The sequence below is a fragment of the Gasterosteus aculeatus genome, chromosome 9 (assembly GCF_964276395.1).
Source record: "Gasterosteus aculeatus chromosome 9, fGasAcu3.hap1.1, whole genome shotgun sequence".
NCBI lineage: Eukaryota > Metazoa > Chordata > Actinopteri > Perciformes > Gasterosteidae > Gasterosteus > Gasterosteus aculeatus.
Window position 1 is genome coordinate 14,116,481 of NC_135696.1, and position 18,787 is coordinate 14,135,267.

The following is an 18,787-nucleotide window of genomic DNA, read 5'->3' on the forward strand; positions in this document are numbered from 1 at the left end:
GATGAACAGTGTAGGCCGCGCTTCAACAGGTGGTGGTTATGGATGTCCTTTCATACAAGCCAGTGCCGGTACTCTGTGTAGACACATTTACTATAATATGTTGGGTTGGCGGACAAAGCATTTTGACAAAAAAAGGTGATTCGGGTTAGTTAGATAAAGATGATAAATATCACAACAAACTGCCTCTTTAAAGAGCTCCCGTGTGTGCATCTTCTAACACAACCTATTTGATCACACAGAAGTCATGGATAACACCCAGTATCCCTGCTTGCCAAAAAAAAAATACAATTATACTATATATTTATATACTATAAAAATACATACTTCAATTATTTGAATCAAACGTAAATCATTTCTAAATCGAACCCGTAAATGCAGAATATTCTCTTTGGATTATTTCATCTTACTTTGAAAAACTCGTTTCTATCCACTGTCTCTTTGTTCAAGTGCTGAATAGTAAATCGTCTCCTGATTGTTTCTTGCGGTCTTAAACGCAAAATCAATTTTGCTTTGCGTGGTGTGTAACCCTGGTGTGTGCCTGTGTTTATGTGTGCTAAATGTATTCTTTGACCTCGTCTCACCACATTTCTGTGTTGATTCAATTATGACGGCCGCTAAAGAAGTTAGCCGTTGTGTGCGCCTGAGCCTGTGTGCATTTATGTGCTTGTGTGTGTAGAGGGTCCACGTCTTACAATAAGGATCTATTAATGAGAGCATTTCATGCTCAAATGTATAATTGATCAGTCACTGTTTGAATCAGCAGTGGAAAAAACAAAAACCTCCCGTCGCCCATTCCACCTCAGCAAGTTGTCCTCGTCCCTCTCTCCCTGTCCCCCCCCCCCGTCTTCCTTTTCTTCACTTGTCAGTCAGGTTCTTTGTCAATGTGTACAACTGCTCCCATATCGACAAAAGAACCAATCACATCTGACACCAAAATTACGAGTCCATGTTGTTCTGCTGTATTTGGGTGTTGAGTAGACAATTTGAACTGACAGCTAGGTCAATTTCCTAATCAGTCCTCGAAGTTTGCTTTTATTTCGTGACATCTCATCACAGAGTCATAAAAGACAGCCTCCTAATCCTACGTCCTTTCAACACAACAGCAAGCTGACACTTTGACAAGGCTATAATGTGCTCTTATACAGTAGCAATAATAAGCTATTGAGAAGCATCAGGGAATTACCAAACTAGAACAAGCCATGCAACATACTAAACGATACCGCGCGCAAACAGGGAGACGCAAAACCGTCAGAAAGAAACAAAACCTTTTAGCATTGAACAACAAAAGTTTTTTTTTGAAGAAGAAGAGCTGAAGAGTAAGTGGGCTGAAATATAATTAATCCCCCAGCAAAAATAACTCTCAAGCCTACAATGAAGCCAATGATTGAAGCAGCTGTTCTCCAAGACATCTTTGGTGTCTTTGTTTTTCAAATAAAACGTTTTCCAGCTGAGCTTTCCGGGTCTCTCAGGTTTGCCCACATCTAACTCTGTTCAGCAAAGTGATCAATGAATTGTCTGAGGGAAACGGTACGACGAGATGACCTCTAGAAAGCACATCTGAAGCCGAGTCCGTGATTTTGAATAGCCGCTGGTGTTCTCAGAGGTGTCCAGTGTTTGCTGCATTGAATTCACTCCCACCTCCAACAGTTTCCCTCAAAACGAGGCAGCTGCACAGGAATCTTTGCATTTTCAGTTCTGTGTGTGTGTGTGTGTTTTGAAGACATCTAACCGTTACAAAGCAATTTTCCTCCTCATCAGGAGGAGATGAAGCTTACTCAATATAATCAAAAGCTCCAGATCAGCTTTTATATGGACCTTGAGAGCAGATTTATTTTTACGGCTGAAAAGTTCTCTGAAAGAATGAATTACTAGCGATTATTGAATATATTTAAAATAGGGAGTAAGGTGACCATGGTAGGAAATAAAGAAGACATCCAGCAGGACTAAATAGCAAAGGGAGGCTGGGAAAAGATCCAATTTTTTTACAGTTAGCTCATGGACATATTGTTTGCATTTATGTAAATGATATTATGTAGCTCTTAATTTATCCAGACTCCTAACCAAACCTGAATAAGTTACTCTTGCACATCACTCACTACCTTCCCCTCTGCCGCCTGCTCCATCTTTGTTTGCTCCGAGGAGGACGGGAAGTTATCTTCAGGCTGCAAAATGGGTGTTTCTGTTTCTCTATCAGCAGATTGAGAGCCACCCAGTGGACCCACAGTATCCGAACAAATCAGACTGAAATATTGGATTGTGCTGTATCCGTGTGTGTGTGTGTGTGTGCACTCAAGCAAACATGCATAGGTGTGTGTGTGTGTGTGTGTGTGTGTGTGTGTGTGTGTGTATTTCTTTTTAAAATATAGTATATCATTTTGAGCTATAGCTGTGTGGATAATTGGTTTGGTGAAATAGTGTCTGTGGCTGTGGTGGCTTCTCTCTCTCTCTCTCTCTGTCTCTCTCTCTCTCTCCCTCTCTCACTCCCCCTCTCGCTCTCTCTTTTTCTGTCTCATGTGTGTGAGTGTGAACGACTGCAGTGTTTTATAGATAAACCAATATATGAGCTTACAGCCTTTACTCTCTATTTCACACCGAAAAGTGCTCCACAAGGAGTTCACAATAAAGACCTTCTATTCTCTTCTTTTAAGTCACTTAATGACCTAATGAAAAGGAGATGAATTCATCCTCTGTTACACACTTGATCCCGCACATACTGATTTTTTTTTTAATTTTTCTCTGTAACATACTAGGTGTAATCTTTAATATAGCTGTAAAGATGATTTAGATATTAAAATGTATAGCAAATTGCAAATTTGGCACTGCTTTATTCAATCGAGGCACGACTACGTACCTCACACTGGGCGTGGCGGTGTTTGCTGTTTGGTGATCAAGGACGCACGGGGCGCCTGCTTGAGGTGGGATTATAATTGATCCATAGTAGTGTTAAGGGTTGCGGAAGCTCTCGAGGGAGGCCTCAATCCTTTGTTCTCGTCCCGGCCGAGACGAGGACACGAATGAGTCAATTCGTTCAAATTCAAAAATCAAAAAGTATTTAATGACTAAACAACATAATAGGGATTACAATTACAAAGTGAAATACTAAGCGAACAGTGGAATATTTCGCGAAATAGAGAATTCCCTGAGCAAGTCTAAAGTGACTTATCAACGCGGCTGCAGGAGAAGATCTAACAGTCTTTTCCCCGCTTTGGTCCTTTGAAAACTCTTGAGGTGTGTCTTCTTTGGTGCATTTGAATGTCATTGGCCTCTTCTCCAAAGGGTCACCTCCTCCATTGTCCCTTCCACGTCGAGGTGTGAAGCTGCAGCCGTAACCTGAAACCTCTCTGACCTAGCTGTCCCTCACATTTCAATGCACTCAATACTGATAAAGTGGCTTTATGCCTCAATGAGTGAACCCAACAAAGCATACATCGTTTAAGTCTTCATCTTATAACTAGTACACTTTAATTACAACAACCCATCATTAATGATCCTCGTTCATCACACTTCATCATAAGATCTAAACAGTTCATGTGGTTCAATTCGCAAGACATTTGCCTCAGTCGGCTGCCTTGCAATAAGTTGTTCGTTTTATTACCTGACAGGAGAAAAAACTCCCAAAAAACCCTTTTTGGGGAGAAAATTGGGAGAAATCCATAAAGAACGGCAATTGGCATCCGTTCCCAGGTTTTAACATCACATTGTAACAGAATGTAAATGTGTAGTGTGTTTCTACGTTTTAAAAGACTATAAACTGTGTTTGATTCACATTGTATTCACTTCATCTAACATGTTAATGTAATAACTAATCTAACATCACACAAACTACAATTCTATCACTAAACATCATTACACGTACTACAAATTCTATGACTAGACATTCACTTCTACTTAAAACCCCAACAGTAGTCCTGGGAATACCCAGCTGGTGGGGAGGAACGGTGCCTCGGGAAGGCTTCACCTGTGCGTTCCATAAACCTGCTCGAAAATAAAGGGTCTCTAGACTCTTTGGGTAACCGATGTGTCCCTTGGACATTCCTCGTTTGACTTATTGATCCTCTCACAGCGGTCATGATGACTCGTCATTATAGGAAAAGCTCAGGTGGAGCTGGTAGCATTTAATGATGGTTTCATTCTAAGTGCCAGAGTAAGCCTTTGTCAGTCAAATCCCAGTTTATGGTATTAATTACACCTGTGCTTTTTATTTGATCAAAATGCCAAATGTGAAAACATTGTCTGTTAAACTGCAATAGTTGTGATGTGAGATGTGACATTACCAAATGCCGGATGACACAACATATCAGAATATCCTGTCTCTGTTTGTTTTTTGCCATATTTTGTGTTGGCTGTGTACATTTTATCCTTTTGTGCTGCTAGTTGTAGTTAATTTAAGCTTTTTTTACCAGGTTTGTTTGTTCTTCGGTCTTGAAATGGGTGAGCGAGCACCGTTAAGGACCACAAACAGAGCCGGCTGAATCACCGTATCACCGTAAACATGCCACTTAACACGCCACTGTGTTTGCAGATCTTGGGGAATGCATATGCAAAGAAAGAGCAGAAAGCCTTTGGTGACTCCAGGGGGACCCCAGTCAAACCTGATAAATGTGCTAGAGCCCCTCAATTACAAGCCTGAGATTGAAAAAGGTTTGTGTGTGTGTGTGGTATCAAGGCTCAAGGCCACAACTACTACTAGCATAACACACCAAAATCTCCGCCCGTGTGAAGGCCTGCTGTGAGCATGTCCACAGAGCCCTGATGCCCTAACCTAACTGCTGCACAAGACCCAGTTCACCTTTTTACTCAAACTTTGTCAATATCGATTTTTCACTTTGCTCTAAATTCATGCAGAAGACACACAGACGGACTCTCTGTGATTTTTTTCTCATAAAAGTGTCCTCATATGTCATGTATGTTTCAGAATTGATGAAAGCTTTTTTAAACTCCTCCTTTCATGTGTGTGTGTGTGTGTGTAGGTGCTGCCCCGCCAGACATGTGGCTTGTTTACTCATACGATCTACTATAAGGAATATCCTGGTGGACCAAAGGAACTGGACAAAAGCATCCTTGGAGGAGAGCTGTTTCTCACTGTGCTGCTCAACCCCGTGAGTCACAAAACAACACACGCACACATTTAAACACACGCACTCTTGCATGAGCAAGAGTTACTGTTACTGTTCTGTTTTCATTTTTGCACCTTTAAGAGGCCCGGCTGGGTTTTCCGCTCTGTGAAGGTAACTTCTTTGGTCTGGCTCATTTAAAAAAAAAATGTCACCCTATGTGTGTGTGTGTGTGTGTGTGTTTGTGTCTCTCCCATTTTCTTTTCCTGCAAGGCGCTTTTTCTTACTGTCGAGCTGTGTTCATCTCCATACTTTAAATTAGGTCACACCACGGAGGGAGTTGCTGTCACACATACACACACACACACACACACACACACACACACACACACACACACACGCACTACCTCTCTTACCCCTCCTGTGTATGTCAGCTCAACTCAATTCTGCTTTGAATTAAGTAAAAGGATTAAGGGCATTTTGGCGGCATCTTAAATGTTCGCACACACAACTGCAAACAAATGCAACCACACAGTTAAATGTAGGCATTTCCAGGAATTATTAGCAAACAACTTCCATTGACTCATCATTTCTGAAAGAGACACAGAGCAGCCGGCTGTATTGAAGTGTCTGTTAGGGGCTCGCTGACCCAGAGGAGCTGTCACGACTCACTCAGTCAAGTGCAGCTACACAATCTAGTTACCGCTGGTTACATCTTCTCCACTGTTTTATTTATTGATACTGTATGTTTATTTTCCTTTGTGCTGTCGTCTGTGTCTCCGCATGTGCATCACTCTTCCTACCTATGTTTTTATGGTCTTAAAATGATAATGATATATGGAAAAATGGCAGTATAAGCCTCTCATAATTGCTGCTCCCACCTTCTGTGTATCAGGTTGTGCTTTTTCTATGAGAGAAACACTTTTGGTACAAATACAGGAAATCTTTTTACATTCCCTGCAGGAGGGCCCATCATTTTCTTATAAGAAGCAAAAACTAGATGGTTGCCATCGGGTGAAAGACTAAAGGGAATGTAATTCACATTTTTATATTACAGAGATTTCAATGAACATAAGAGTTGAGAGAAAGATTCGATCCCGTCCACTTCACGCATGGACCGCGTTGCCACGGGACAGAAATAGAACTCTACAGTTGAGACTGAGCAGCGCAAGTCAACAAGCTAGCGATTGTTGATTAAGACCAGCGTTGGATTGAAGATAACACAATTAAATACTACCTAGATTGCCTTGTCGAATTACTTTTTATTCCTCCATATCCAGAATCTTTTGTCCTTCTCACTCACTACCTTCTTTTTAATCAGTGTAACACAGTGTGTCACTCTCCTCCTGTTGGATGTCTTAATGAAGAGAACTATTCTGCCATGACGTCCCCCCACACCCACACATGCACACATTTATAAAAAATTATGATTTTCCTCCTCCTGCTGTGCTTCCATTTGCAGACGCATAAGCTTTGATTAGTGTGTGGACTTCGTGTGTATAATCAATAGACTTCTGTAGCTCATTGCTTTAGTTCCTATTGTTTGATGATCTGCACATTGGTAACAATGTCACTTCCATTGACAGGACCATGTATTGAAAGTGTGCGTGCACTGTATGTGTGCACACGTGTGTGTGCATGTGTCCGTGTGGGTTAGGATACTTTTGCCTCATTCCGCGCCGCATCACCAATCATTGAAATCCCCGTCTCACATAAGCTCGAAAATCGATTGGACGACCTAGACTGCAAACAGCCAATAGGGCACAAGTCATTCCCCAATAAATGGCCGGAGCGATAGTGAGAGAGAGGAGAGAGAGGAGGGAGGGAGGACAAGGAGAGTTCGAGGGGGGAGAAGGGTGAGAAGGTGGCAGACAGACTGAGATTTAATTTCCAGGTCACGGCATCTTGTGTCACTTGAGAATCCAGACACATACAGGGAGGAACAATGCACATGCAGGCACACACACCACCACACACTCTTGCATATGTCTGTGAGTCAGCTTCTAAATTTCTGCGTATGTGTGCATGTGTGTTTTTGTCCAAATGAGGGTATAGCTGACATAAGCAGAGCTGTGGACATATATCAGGGCTGACATTTAATGCTTAGCTCTGGCACTGAGCTTATTAGGCATATCAGCATAATTCACCAACTCTCGCCTCTCACCTCTCCTCCAACTCTTTCTGCCTCTTATTCTTTTTAAAAGCCTTTTCATATTGCCTTTCACACATATATGAATCCTTTTGTCTAATTTTCACTCCTTTATTTCCTATCTCTGGAATCCTGCTGATTGCTACTGAAGGCTTTGGCAGCTCATCAACACATACAGCCGCTTTCTCACACACACACACACACACACACACACACACACACACACTGCACAATCCAAACAGGAATATAAAATACAAAGTGAAAGCAAAGCAGTGGAATTTGGCAGAATGGAAAGGGGCAGAAGATGTTGAATGAATAAATTGAACCAAATCATTTGGTGTGTTGACGTTCAGATTTCAATTATCCACTGATGAGGAAGAGACACTGCAGAAGTAAGAAGGGGAGAGAACGAAAATGAGAGTGAGGAGGCAGAGGGGTGATGTAGGCTAATTTTTAGTGGTAATAACGATTCAATCAAGGAGAAACGTATATAGAACCTAGTGCTATGTAATGAGGAACAGGCTACTACAGGTACACATTGAAGGGTAGAGAGAACGGCAGAGAAGGAAGAGAAGAAACAAAGTGAGAGCATGCATGGAAAGACGGATAGACGGAGAGATAGTTCAAAACTGTGTGAGTGAAAACTGGAAACTAATCCAACCTCAACACTTAATTTCTTCAAAAATGCAATCATGTCAGACGGGATTTGAGCATGTCACAGACTCAACAACACGGGTGGCATTCTGTTAATCTTGGCATATGTGTGGCATATGTGTGTGTGTGCGCGTGTGTGTGTGTGTGTGTGAGGGAGTTATTTTGTGGCTGTGTGTTCATGTATGCACAAGGATTTTGAACATGCTTGACTGACATGCTTCGTGCATCTAGGTCAGCATAAGATCAGAGAGAGAGTAGAGAAAAAAATAAATACACAAAGTGACTTGGGTTAAAAAAAAAAAACAAGACACTGAGAACAAGAAATTAAAAGGATGAGAGAAGAAGGAGAGAATTAAGCTGAAAATGAGTAATGGGATCAAAAGACGATGGAAAACGCTTGTAAGAGGGAAGCTGCAGGGTTGGGTTTATTTTTTCCTATTTTCACACTTCTCTCCCAGTCCAGTTCCAAGTCTGATTTGAGCCCAGTTCTGGTTCTAAAAAAGCACACTATTTTTTATTAAAAGCACATACTGGACTCAAAGCAATCCAATAGTCAGGAAATGAGACGTGGCACCAGATGCAGAGAAATGGTTTATATAGTTCCGTTAATGGAATTCTTGCCTACAGCGAGACTCAAAGAAAAAAAAAGGAAAAACTAAAAAGAGATTGGGGCTTGCACTGTGTTGTGAGAATAACACTCTCTCAAGTGGCTTTTTTTTGGGGGCTTTTTAATTCAGACTCAACGGTCAAGGTTACCCCGCCCCCACAAACACAATCTCTGTACTTTGTTTTCTCTTTTTCTGCAGCTCTCTAATTACAAATAGAAATCATCTTCTCTCTCCCCAATTGTTTAGTTTGTCAGCCAGTGCTTCAGCTCCATAATGAATATTTCCACCTCCGATGACACTCAGTCTCTCTTTCTCTCAATCATTCAAGCACACACACCTGCATGTAAACCGCACACAAACATGCATACACACCTGTACTGGGCCCAATTTCAATCTGGCATTTAATGGTTTGAAAGGAACATAAATCACTTTTTGATCACTTTGCCAGCTCAAAAAGCACAAAACAATACAAAAAGGGAGAGGTGGGACACATTTCAAGATGGTTAATGAGATATTTAATAGTCTATTTACTCAGGTCTGATTTTTTTCTGCACTGGCTGTGTATCAGTCTAAAATCCCCCTCATTTGAATTTAATATTACACGTTTCCAAGAGCAGCACTCCAATATCAGACAGAGGTACTTTCTTTTTTAAACTATTGTTGGAGAGGACGAATAAGCAAAAATGTAATACTGCCGTGTGTGTCTGTTCCTAGTTGAGTGCATGTTGGTGTTGCCTTGACAGTGGTTCCACATTGTTGGCCGCACATAAACCAGATTGATACGAAGCAGGCAACGTTGAATGGTGCACTGGAGGTTTGCTTAAAGTGAGCACAGGACGAAATCCGTGGCGGATGCGCACTCTTGTACTGGGACACACAAACACATAGATGCGTGAACAATTATGCTGACACACACACAGACGCACACACACAGAAAAAATGACTCTGACATGAATACCTTTGCTCCTCTCTGTTCTTTCTGTGTTGTGGTCTTTGTCAAAAAGACACATACAATAAGCTGCACACATCTGGCTCCTCTTTGTGTGTCTAACGCACACATACACACACACACACACACACACACACACACACACACACACACAGACATCAGTATTCTGGTGCCATCAGTATTCTGCACAGCTTCCCAGGTCGGCCGGACGCTGATCCATCAAACCTCGACACTGTGTCGCTTTGTATCCGCGGCAACCTTCAGCATTAAAGAGGAGCACCGACTGTCCTTTGTCACCAGGAAATGTTCTGAGTATGTTTGTGTGTCTTTTCTATGTATGTGTATTCTCTCATTTACAGACGTTTTCCCAAATATACTGACACACAATCATCCATGCACATACTGACGGACGCATGCTCACACCGGCCAAATAATTCATATCCTAATGGCTGATGCTATCGTTTCATCCAGACATTTCACAAACCCAAGCTCCCTCCAATCACAAAAGAAGTGTGTGTGTGTGTGTGTGTGTGTGTGTGTGTGTGTGTGTGTGTGTGTGTGTGTATATGCATTTATCTGTAGCAGCTTTGGAAGCTTGTCTCTTCGATCAGCCTATAAAAGCACTGAGGCGTGTGCAGATAGCCTGGACCAAACACGCTATCGCTCCTCCACTCTCAGTGACTCTCTTCTCCATCGCACACGTTAACCGCCGTGAACACACACCGACACACACCGACACACATTCCCGCGTATAGCTGCATCTCTCCCATCACCCAGAGGCTGTGTGGAGTATTGTGCTGCCTCTTCAGCTTTATCTCTCAGAAGGGTGGAAGGCATCCGCTTCCGTTTATCAGATTTTCTCTTAATACATGAAAGTGAATGCAATCTTACGTAACAAAAGTGAGTGTGTCTCTTTGCAAAGTGATACCCGGTGGACAGCTGCTCTTTTAGTGACTTTAAAACCATCACACCCTGTTTGCTTTCCGCTGCAGTGACAACAACATTCTATCTACTGCGCTGCTTTAGTTGTTTCCGAAACCCGGAAACTTGGGTAATTTGATTTTGACCTTATCGCAATTTTGCACAATATACAATAAGTATATATTTCCTTCTCTCCACTCTTCTCCCTTTGCCTTTCTTCCCCTCCTCCCCATCTCTGTTTCCCCACCCTAGATCAGTATATTCATGACCCACTTGTCTAACTACGGCAATGACCGACTGGGCCTTTACACTTTCGTCCACCTGGCCTCCTTCCTTCGCTCCTGGACAAACCTGAAACTCCACACACTCCCGCCCATGCAGCTTGCACACAAGTACTTCCAGCTTTTTCCTGAACAAAAGAACCCACTGTGGCAGGTGTGTTTCTTCTCTTGTCTTTTACTGTGCATTCCTGTGTCTAAACATTCTTGTTGTGTGGATTTAATACATTTAATGAGGTTTCTTTTTGCAGAATTCAAACTTTGTCTCAAATGTCGGGAAAAAAATGTGGATATAATTATATATATATAAATATAACGATGGAAATGAACAGAGTTTGACACAAACAATAAACCGATGAGGTAACAATATACAAAAGTACGATTAACTAAAAAGTTTTAGCGAGCACCCAACATGCAAGGAACACACACAATTGTAACCAATTACAGGGTAGATTGCTGATACTATTTCCAAATTATTAAATTCATATGGACATCCCGATCAGAGCAAGTCCTTTAAAAACAAGACCAATTTTTTAAATCCGAAATGTTGACATTACCAACTTGATTCCACAAACAAATTTAGGAAGGTGCAGTCAAGAAAAAATGATTCTTCTGCTTTGTAGAAAATCAAGGTGAAGGGATGTGAATAAGTGTAGATCGTGTCATGCCTATTTCTTGAAAGAGTCATTTAATATTTGATGGTAACAACACGGTAACAAAGGATATCAAAAGGTTCCCTTCTAATTCAATAACCACAGGCACATTTTAAATCATTGTCCTGGTGATCAGCTTTCAAAAAATGATTTATCTCTTCACAATATGAATATATTTAGATATAGACATTGCAGGTCTGAGTATGTGATCGTAACGTTTTATATTCAAACATTTTTATACTATTGTTTGAAAATGATATACTGCATTATTTTTCTCTCTTTGTTTCTTGGACTTGTTGCGTACATCATTACCTCAATCCCTACTTGTTTGTCTGTGCGTCTGTAGAACCCATGCGATGACAAACGACACAAAGACATCTGGTCTAAAGAGAAAACCTGTGACAGGTTGCCTAAGTTCATGGTCATTGGCCCACAGAAAACTGGTAAGCTGCACATAAACACAAAACTAGACATGCTCACACAAGACACTCCTTCAGTGTGCACAGGTGTCTACAGATCCTCAAAACCAGAGCCGATCAATCAATCCCCCCCGCTCCTTTGGTGCTCTCCGAGCCGGACGGAGGTGGAGTCTATTGCCTCTTTTCTTCCACCAAACTAACCGCCTCTCCTTTTCTGAGATTCTCCCTCAAAGAGAAAAAAAGATTGATAAAGAATCTGTATACGTTGGCTCTGCGTTGATCCCGTGATTTGTAATTGCTGGTGTTGGATGTGAGAGGTGAGGCGGTGCAACAATGCTGCTCATTAACCAGGTGAAATTTTACTAATGGGGGTCACCATGGCAACATTAGCAGTCCGACAACAACCACAGCACAATTCATTCTCGTTTTATGGCAGGGCATGCCTCACATGACAGAGATGTTAGAGCAAATGGAAAAACAGGGTTAGAGGGCATGTAGCAGAATGCCTGGGAGGAAGTTTTAGGGGAACGGGGTGAAAAGGGAGCTGCTGAGGGTGAGAAAGAGGACACGACCAAAACCCCAGGTGCTAATTGGTGTCAAACAGTTTTTGAATCATTTGGTAGGGATCCGGCGGCACGGTGGCGTGGTGGTTAGCACCGTTGCCTCACAGCAAGAAGGTCCTGGGTTCGATTCCACCCAGTGGCCTTTCTGTGTGGAGTCTGCATGTTCTCCCCGTGTCTGCGTGGGTTCTCTCCGGGTTCTCCGGCTTCCTCCCACAGTCCAAAGACATGCTCTGGGGATCAGGTTGATTGGTGACTCTAAATTGCCCGTAGTTGTGTGAATGTGAGTGTGAATGGTTGTGTGTCTCTGTGTTGCCCTGCGATTGGCTGGCGACCAATCCAGGGTGTACCCTGTCTATCGCCCGAAGTTGGCTGGGATGGACTCCAGCCCCCCCGCGACCCTGTGTGCAGGATAAGCGGTTTGACAATGGATGGATGGATGGATGGATGGATGGTAGGGATCCCTCTGACCATTGCACACAGACACACACACATATAGTGTATTTGTAGCAAGATATAAATGTTGCGGAGGGTAAAATCATCCAGTATGGATCAGTGGATGACAGAACACACACACACACAGGCTGCTCTCTGCTGAGCTGCATTAACGAGCCGGTTATGAATTATGCCTTTTCCTCCAGGAACGACAGCACTTTATCTCTTCCTACTCATGCATCCCTCCATCTCCAGTAACTTCCCCAGTCCGAAGACGTACGAGGAAGTCCAGTTCTTCAACACCAATAACTACCACAAAGGAATTGACTGGTAAGAACAAAGACACACCCTCACATCCTACAACAATTAGCATTCTGGTCTTTTTATTAGATGAAAAAAAATATTGTAAACAACCCTTTTCCATTCCGCAAGGTTGTTGTAAATGTTAATGTGTCTTATAGACTTCCATTAAAAGTTAAGCAGTTCAAAACAGGTTTAAAAAATCTCCAAAGTTATCTTTTAGGGCAGAAAACATAAGCCAACAGACATATGGACGCCTAAATTGACCCATAAATGGGTTACTTAACTGCCAAAGACACAGCTGGTGCAGTATCCAAAGTCATCCCAGAAAGAGCTCCGAAAATGTGTCATTAAACACAGTTAAAATGATATTGTCAAATCTATTTTTGGTTCCCAGATTAAGGGCATAACTTTTAGACTGACTTTGTAGAAAAGTAGCGCAGTGCACTGGGCGGGCGACTGCGTCTGCGGTAATGCCGCGCTGCTTGTCTGTAAGGCGCGTAGCATTAGTGGGTGGGATGTGCATTTGCATTTCCTTAAAAGTCCTTTGTGCTTTCGTTGTCTCAGGTACATGGAGTTTTTTCCCGTGCCCTCTAATGTTAGCACCGACTTCCTGTTTGAGAAGAGTGCCAACTACTTCCCCTCTGAGGAGTCTCCCCGTCGAGCTGCTGCCCTGCTGCCCAAGGCCAAGATCATCACCCTGCTCATCAACCCGTCCGACAGGGCATACAGCTGGTATCAGGTACACACACAAGCAGAATATACATATATACTGTATAATATATATGTATATATATATATATAATATTTTGTATTTTAAATCATTTTACTCTACAGCGGCCTGGTCCATCATCTGATGTGCTTCATCTCTGTATTGATTTTAAATTAATTCTGTACCCAAGATTTGAACTTCTAGTCAGATTCCTCTCTGTGAGGATGGAGTTAATGAGCCTGAGTTTTCCATACGTCCCGGAGTGGGAAATGTCACAAGATCCCGAAATTGCCGGTTCAAGTCTGTGATTAAAGAGACATGAATGTCAACAACGTGCCAGCTCAAATGTCATTGTCGACGTTAAAAATAGTCTCTTGTGCAAAGTTGTGAATTCATCACCTGACGTTTAAGCCAAGGAATGAGATCCGTGGTACGCTTAGAGTATTTCTTCATGTGCCGCTATCTGCTTACCCTCCCAGCATCAAAGAGCTCACGAGGACCACGCAGCCCTGAGGTTCACCTTCTATGATGTCATCACTGCAAGGGCGGGGGCGCCGGCCGAGCTCCACTCCCTGCAGAGTCGCTGTCTCATCCCCGGTCTCTACTCCTCACACCTGGAGAGGTGGCTCACTAACTACCCCGCTAACCAGGTACGCACATACACAGACCCAGAGGCATCCTGCTGCTCTGGGAACCTCATACAGTAAGACTTTGTTCATTGCCTGATAAGATTGGTTGAAAATGTACTCAATAACAAAAGTAAAGTGGTATGTTACACCTGCTTTCACAGTTCTGTTTGCCAGCATTTGTAGCTTGGATCAAATTGTACGGAAAAAGCCTCTCCCATGCTATTCACAAAGAAGTTAGTTGATAGTACCCAGTGTTACAGTGTGAATGTATCTGTGTGTAGGTGATGATCATAGATGGCCATCAGCTGAGAACTGACCCTGCAGCGGTGATGGACGAAGTCCAGAAGTTCTTGGGAGTCACTCCTCACTTCAACTACTCCCAGACCCTCACGTGAGTCTCTTTTACTTTCTCCCTCAGGTCTCCTACATCTCTGGCGTCCCTTGCTAGGGAAGCTTTCTCCTAAAATTCACCCTGAGTGAAATTCGAGTGCTGCAACAAGACTCACCAAAGCGATGTGCAGCCTGCCATCTATTGGTGAACAGCGGGACTCTGGTCCTCTGCTCCTTTCATTGCCAGGTGGTGTCGTTCTTTAAAACCAGCAGCCAGTGACACCACCTGGCATCAAAGACGAGCCAATATCATATGGTCGACTCACAACTTGTTTTGAGCTGTTACATTTATCCCTTGAATAAAATGTTGGTGTTGACCATTGTCAGTATTGTAAGGGGGAAGTTGTATATCGTTGAAGGTGAAGTTCTTAGCTACAATGGTAGGTTAAGGTGAAAGTTGTGAAAAAAAGTCATTTACAAGTGTCAAAATGTCAATCAATGTAGCAGGTAATATTCTTGGATGTGTAATGACTCGCGTATTCAATGCTTACATCTTCCGACACATATTCTAGGCGATCACTTCCAAACATAGGGATATTGACATTCGATTACATACAGTTTGAAGTCCATAAATGATGTTTTTAATTACACGTACACACAATAAAAAATGGATGCCCGTTCTTGCCAAAAGACGGTGAAGCCTCAAGTGGTGAAGCCTCGGCCCTTCTGAGCCGCTGGCCAGATGTCAAATCCCCACGGTGTCTCAGCACTGTCTCACTTACACTGCCTGCCTATCTGTATTAGAGCTGTCTGATTAAATAAAAGGATGGAAAGGTTAGGCCACTGCACTGTGTCAATCTGAAGGAACTAAAAAAGCAGAGACACCAGTCATCAAGGTAAATAACTAAAGCAACATCTGCACTATGATCTTAACATATTCTTTGCATTATTTCAGAAATGATAAAATAGGCAGACGAAAAGGAGAAGCATCTGTGTTTTATTGAGGAAGCGGTAATATGACGTTGCCTTGAATCCTCGTGTCATACAAATTAGCTACGGCCTCTTGATGCTCTCAACTCATTCCCCATTACAGTTTGAGAGGAGCGGTGGCTGGTTTATTAATCCTGAGCACTACTCATCAGAATGCATCTATTTGCGCTCAAATTTCCAGTCAGGGACATCTCGAATATGTAACTCAGATTGGGACAGCGAGTGCCTCTGTCGTGAATCACCAGCCCACATGCATACAAATAATGTGCAAAGAGATGCATTTTGACAGAATAATTAGCAAGCTGTGTGTGTGTGTGTGTGTGTGTGTGTTTTGGGGTGAAGACAGAGTTACACAAAAGCCAAATCTTTCTTTTCAACTTCTCAGTCTTTTGACATGGCAGCGGTCTGACAGATCCTCAACACTGGGGCCTATTTATTTAATCCCTCTTTCTTTTCTTCTGCCTGTTCTGTCAGAGGAAAACTGAAGGAGAACCACTTAACTATTTTTTTCCCTCTTTTATTCAGCCGCTGATGGATACAGATTAAGGACAATATTTGCATCGTTCAGTCAATCAATCAATCACAATCACATCAATATTGGCCTTTACACTCTGACTGTGAAATTGCAGTAATCTTTTACATATTCTTTAGATATGCTACTATATTACATAAGGAAGGTGTATTAATGTATACATGCAAAAACATTTTCTATAAATTAATTGTTATGCAATGATAATGATGCATATAAATAAACAATCCACATACAGACATACCTATCCAATCCTCATATTCAAATGTACACTTAAATGTGCACACACTAATGAATATGTACGTGCATATGTATTTATGGAAGGCCAACAAGCATGCATTTATTAGAGTTCTTTGCTTTGAAAGCCACCTACCACCTGCTCACCTTTTGAAAGGTTGTCACATGTCCTGCAGCTGGACTGCAAACAGTCTTTGCTCTCTGCTGATCTGAGAAGCACTGTGTCCATTCTCTGTTACAGCAGCATTGTGTGTCTGCTCCCTTTTATTTTGTTTCCATCTCGTTGTATCGCCTTGTATTTTTTGTCTTGCTGATATGGTGTTTTAATTGACCTCAGTGGGTTAATAGAACCACCTCTATCTATCTATATCTGTATATAAAAAAGGCCATGGGTAGAACGAGGGGAATATATATCGTCGTCATCCTCCAATCTGAGGATCAGAGCTTTGATCCCCGGCTCTGCTAGTTCTTGTCAATGTTTTATTGGCCAAGACATTAACCCTAAATAGTCCGGTTGGCTTTTTCGTATAATTACAGTGTGAATAATTAAATAGTCCTGATGGGCATGGCAGCCCCTGCCACCGGTCTGTGAATATGTGAATGATATTTAGAAACAGTGTCCAGGTCCATTTACCATTTACAACAACCTCGGTCGATTACTTAATTTGAATGTTCATTGAGATTTATTTTCTTTGTCTATTCTCTCTCTGTTTCTTTTATCCCAGGTTTGACCCCCAGAAGGGCTTTTGGTGCCAGCTCCTTGAGGGGGGGAAGACAAAATGTTTGGGAAAGAGCAAAGGGAGAAAGTACCCTCCAATGGAGCCAGAGGTAAACATATACATTGTAAATATAATAGATTTCTGCCATCAGGATAAAAATATTTGCATTGGATGAAATATTAGAGAAAGAGAAAAAAATGGAAAAGAAGCAGCGTTATTGACAGTGATACACAGTCCCCTCCACCACTGTGGCAACATTTCCCACAGGATTTCGTGGTGGGGGGTGGAAATTGTCAGCCAACCAGATCTGGACAAAAACCTAATTATGAGGACTTAATGGTGACATCGCACCCGTTAGTGTCTGTGTGTGTGTGTGTGTGTGTGTGTGTGTGTGTGTGTGTGTGTGTGTGTGTGTGTGTGTGTGTGTGTGGGAGGGGGGCGGGAGCGGAAAGAGTCTGGACCTGCAAATGAACAAACAAACATTTTTTTCCTCACATGAAGACAAACACACGCAATTTTCCTTCCCTCACGCTCACACGTGGCTAATGGCTGCCTCTCAGTCTCGCTTGTATTTCATCTGGATTTTAGTTTTCAGCAAGGGGACATAAGGAGAACACCAGGCAGGACAGAGCAAGAGGGAAAAGGAGGGATGCACGTGAGAGAGAGAGAAATAATGGATCTCATACACCCTTCATGTGATTTTCTCCCCCTCTCTAACCTCTCTTTTCTCAGCTCAGTTTATACCACTCGGAGCTTAACTGCCCTAAAGTCCTATTGAGGAGAAATAAAGTGATCTAAAGATGCCGGCGCATCATTAATCTCTCTCACCTTCTTACGTGCCCATACTCTCAGGCTGTATTCGTATTTCCTCTAAATATTCCTTCCTCCAACTATTTCTCCATTCACCTTTCTTGTCTCCCTCCATACTCCCTTTTCTTACTGACTCGCCAACTTAATAACTCCTTCCTTACACGTTTAATTTCCTCACTCAATCTTCCTCGCTCCCCTACCCTTTCTGCTCATGCTCTAACCTAATTAGCTCTCACCTTGTCTTCTCTCTTCAGGCTCATGCATATCTCTCCAGGTACTACAGGGAACACAACGTGGAGTTGTCAAGGCTGCTGCATCGCCTCGGACAGCCCCTCCCCTCCTGGCTCAGAGAGGAGCTGCAGAAGGTCAGCGTTCATTAAACTCTGACACTTATAGCCTCAGGTTATAAATAGAAATAAAAACGTCCAACCGGACTTATGACTGGTTTTGTCATATTTATCTTTTCTATGGGTATTTGTACGGCCCGGGTTGTTGCAGGAAAGCTCGCTAAACCTCAAAGGACAATTACGGTTATAGTTTTATTTTTTATATTCCTAATCATCATTTATAAAGCGTTGCCAAATTTTAATTACATTTTGTTCACCTCTGATTGTTGCATGGAAATATATTTGTCATCACCTCTTTTAACAGAACCTGTCCCACTACAAACTACAAACTAGTGAGAGAGGAAAGAAAAAGCACAATACGAGAAGGCTACACATTTTGACAGAACATTCTATGTTCTTCACCTGTACGAAGAATCGGAATAAATATGTTGGCCTTCAAGCCCTTAGCTCAACCTTACTGTCAGCCCGAGAGGAAGATAGGAAGCAGGCGCAGGGTTCTCAGGT

General features: G+C 42.4%; 1 protein-coding gene across 4 annotated transcripts in view; it reads left to right on the plus strand.

Moving 5' to 3' along the window:
• ndst3 (N-deacetylase/N-sulfotransferase (heparan glucosaminyl) 3) overlaps positions 1–18,787 on the plus strand; it is a 34,388-nt gene that overhangs the window by 13,488 nt on the left and 2,113 nt on the right. For 2 of the 4 annotated variants that reach the window (XM_040186048.2, XM_040186047.2), the window contains exons 6-14: positions 4,971–5,099; positions 10,588–10,770; positions 11,613–11,709; positions 12,887–13,010; positions 13,548–13,722; positions 14,172–14,342; positions 14,603–14,712; positions 17,133–17,235; positions 18,191–18,301. In XM_040186048.2, the coding sequence (XP_040041982.2) occupies positions 4,971–5,099; positions 10,588–10,770; positions 11,613–11,709; positions 12,887–13,010; positions 13,548–13,722; positions 14,172–14,342; positions 14,603–14,712; positions 17,133–17,235; positions 18,191–18,301 (1,203 nt within the window). The remainder of the gene's footprint in view (positions 1–4,970; positions 5,100–10,587; positions 10,771–11,612; positions 11,710–12,886; positions 13,011–13,547; positions 13,723–14,171; positions 14,343–14,602; positions 14,713–17,132; positions 17,236–18,190; positions 18,302–18,787) is intronic. The other 2 variants (XM_078109015.1, XM_078109014.1) reach the window with 1 other exon arrangement.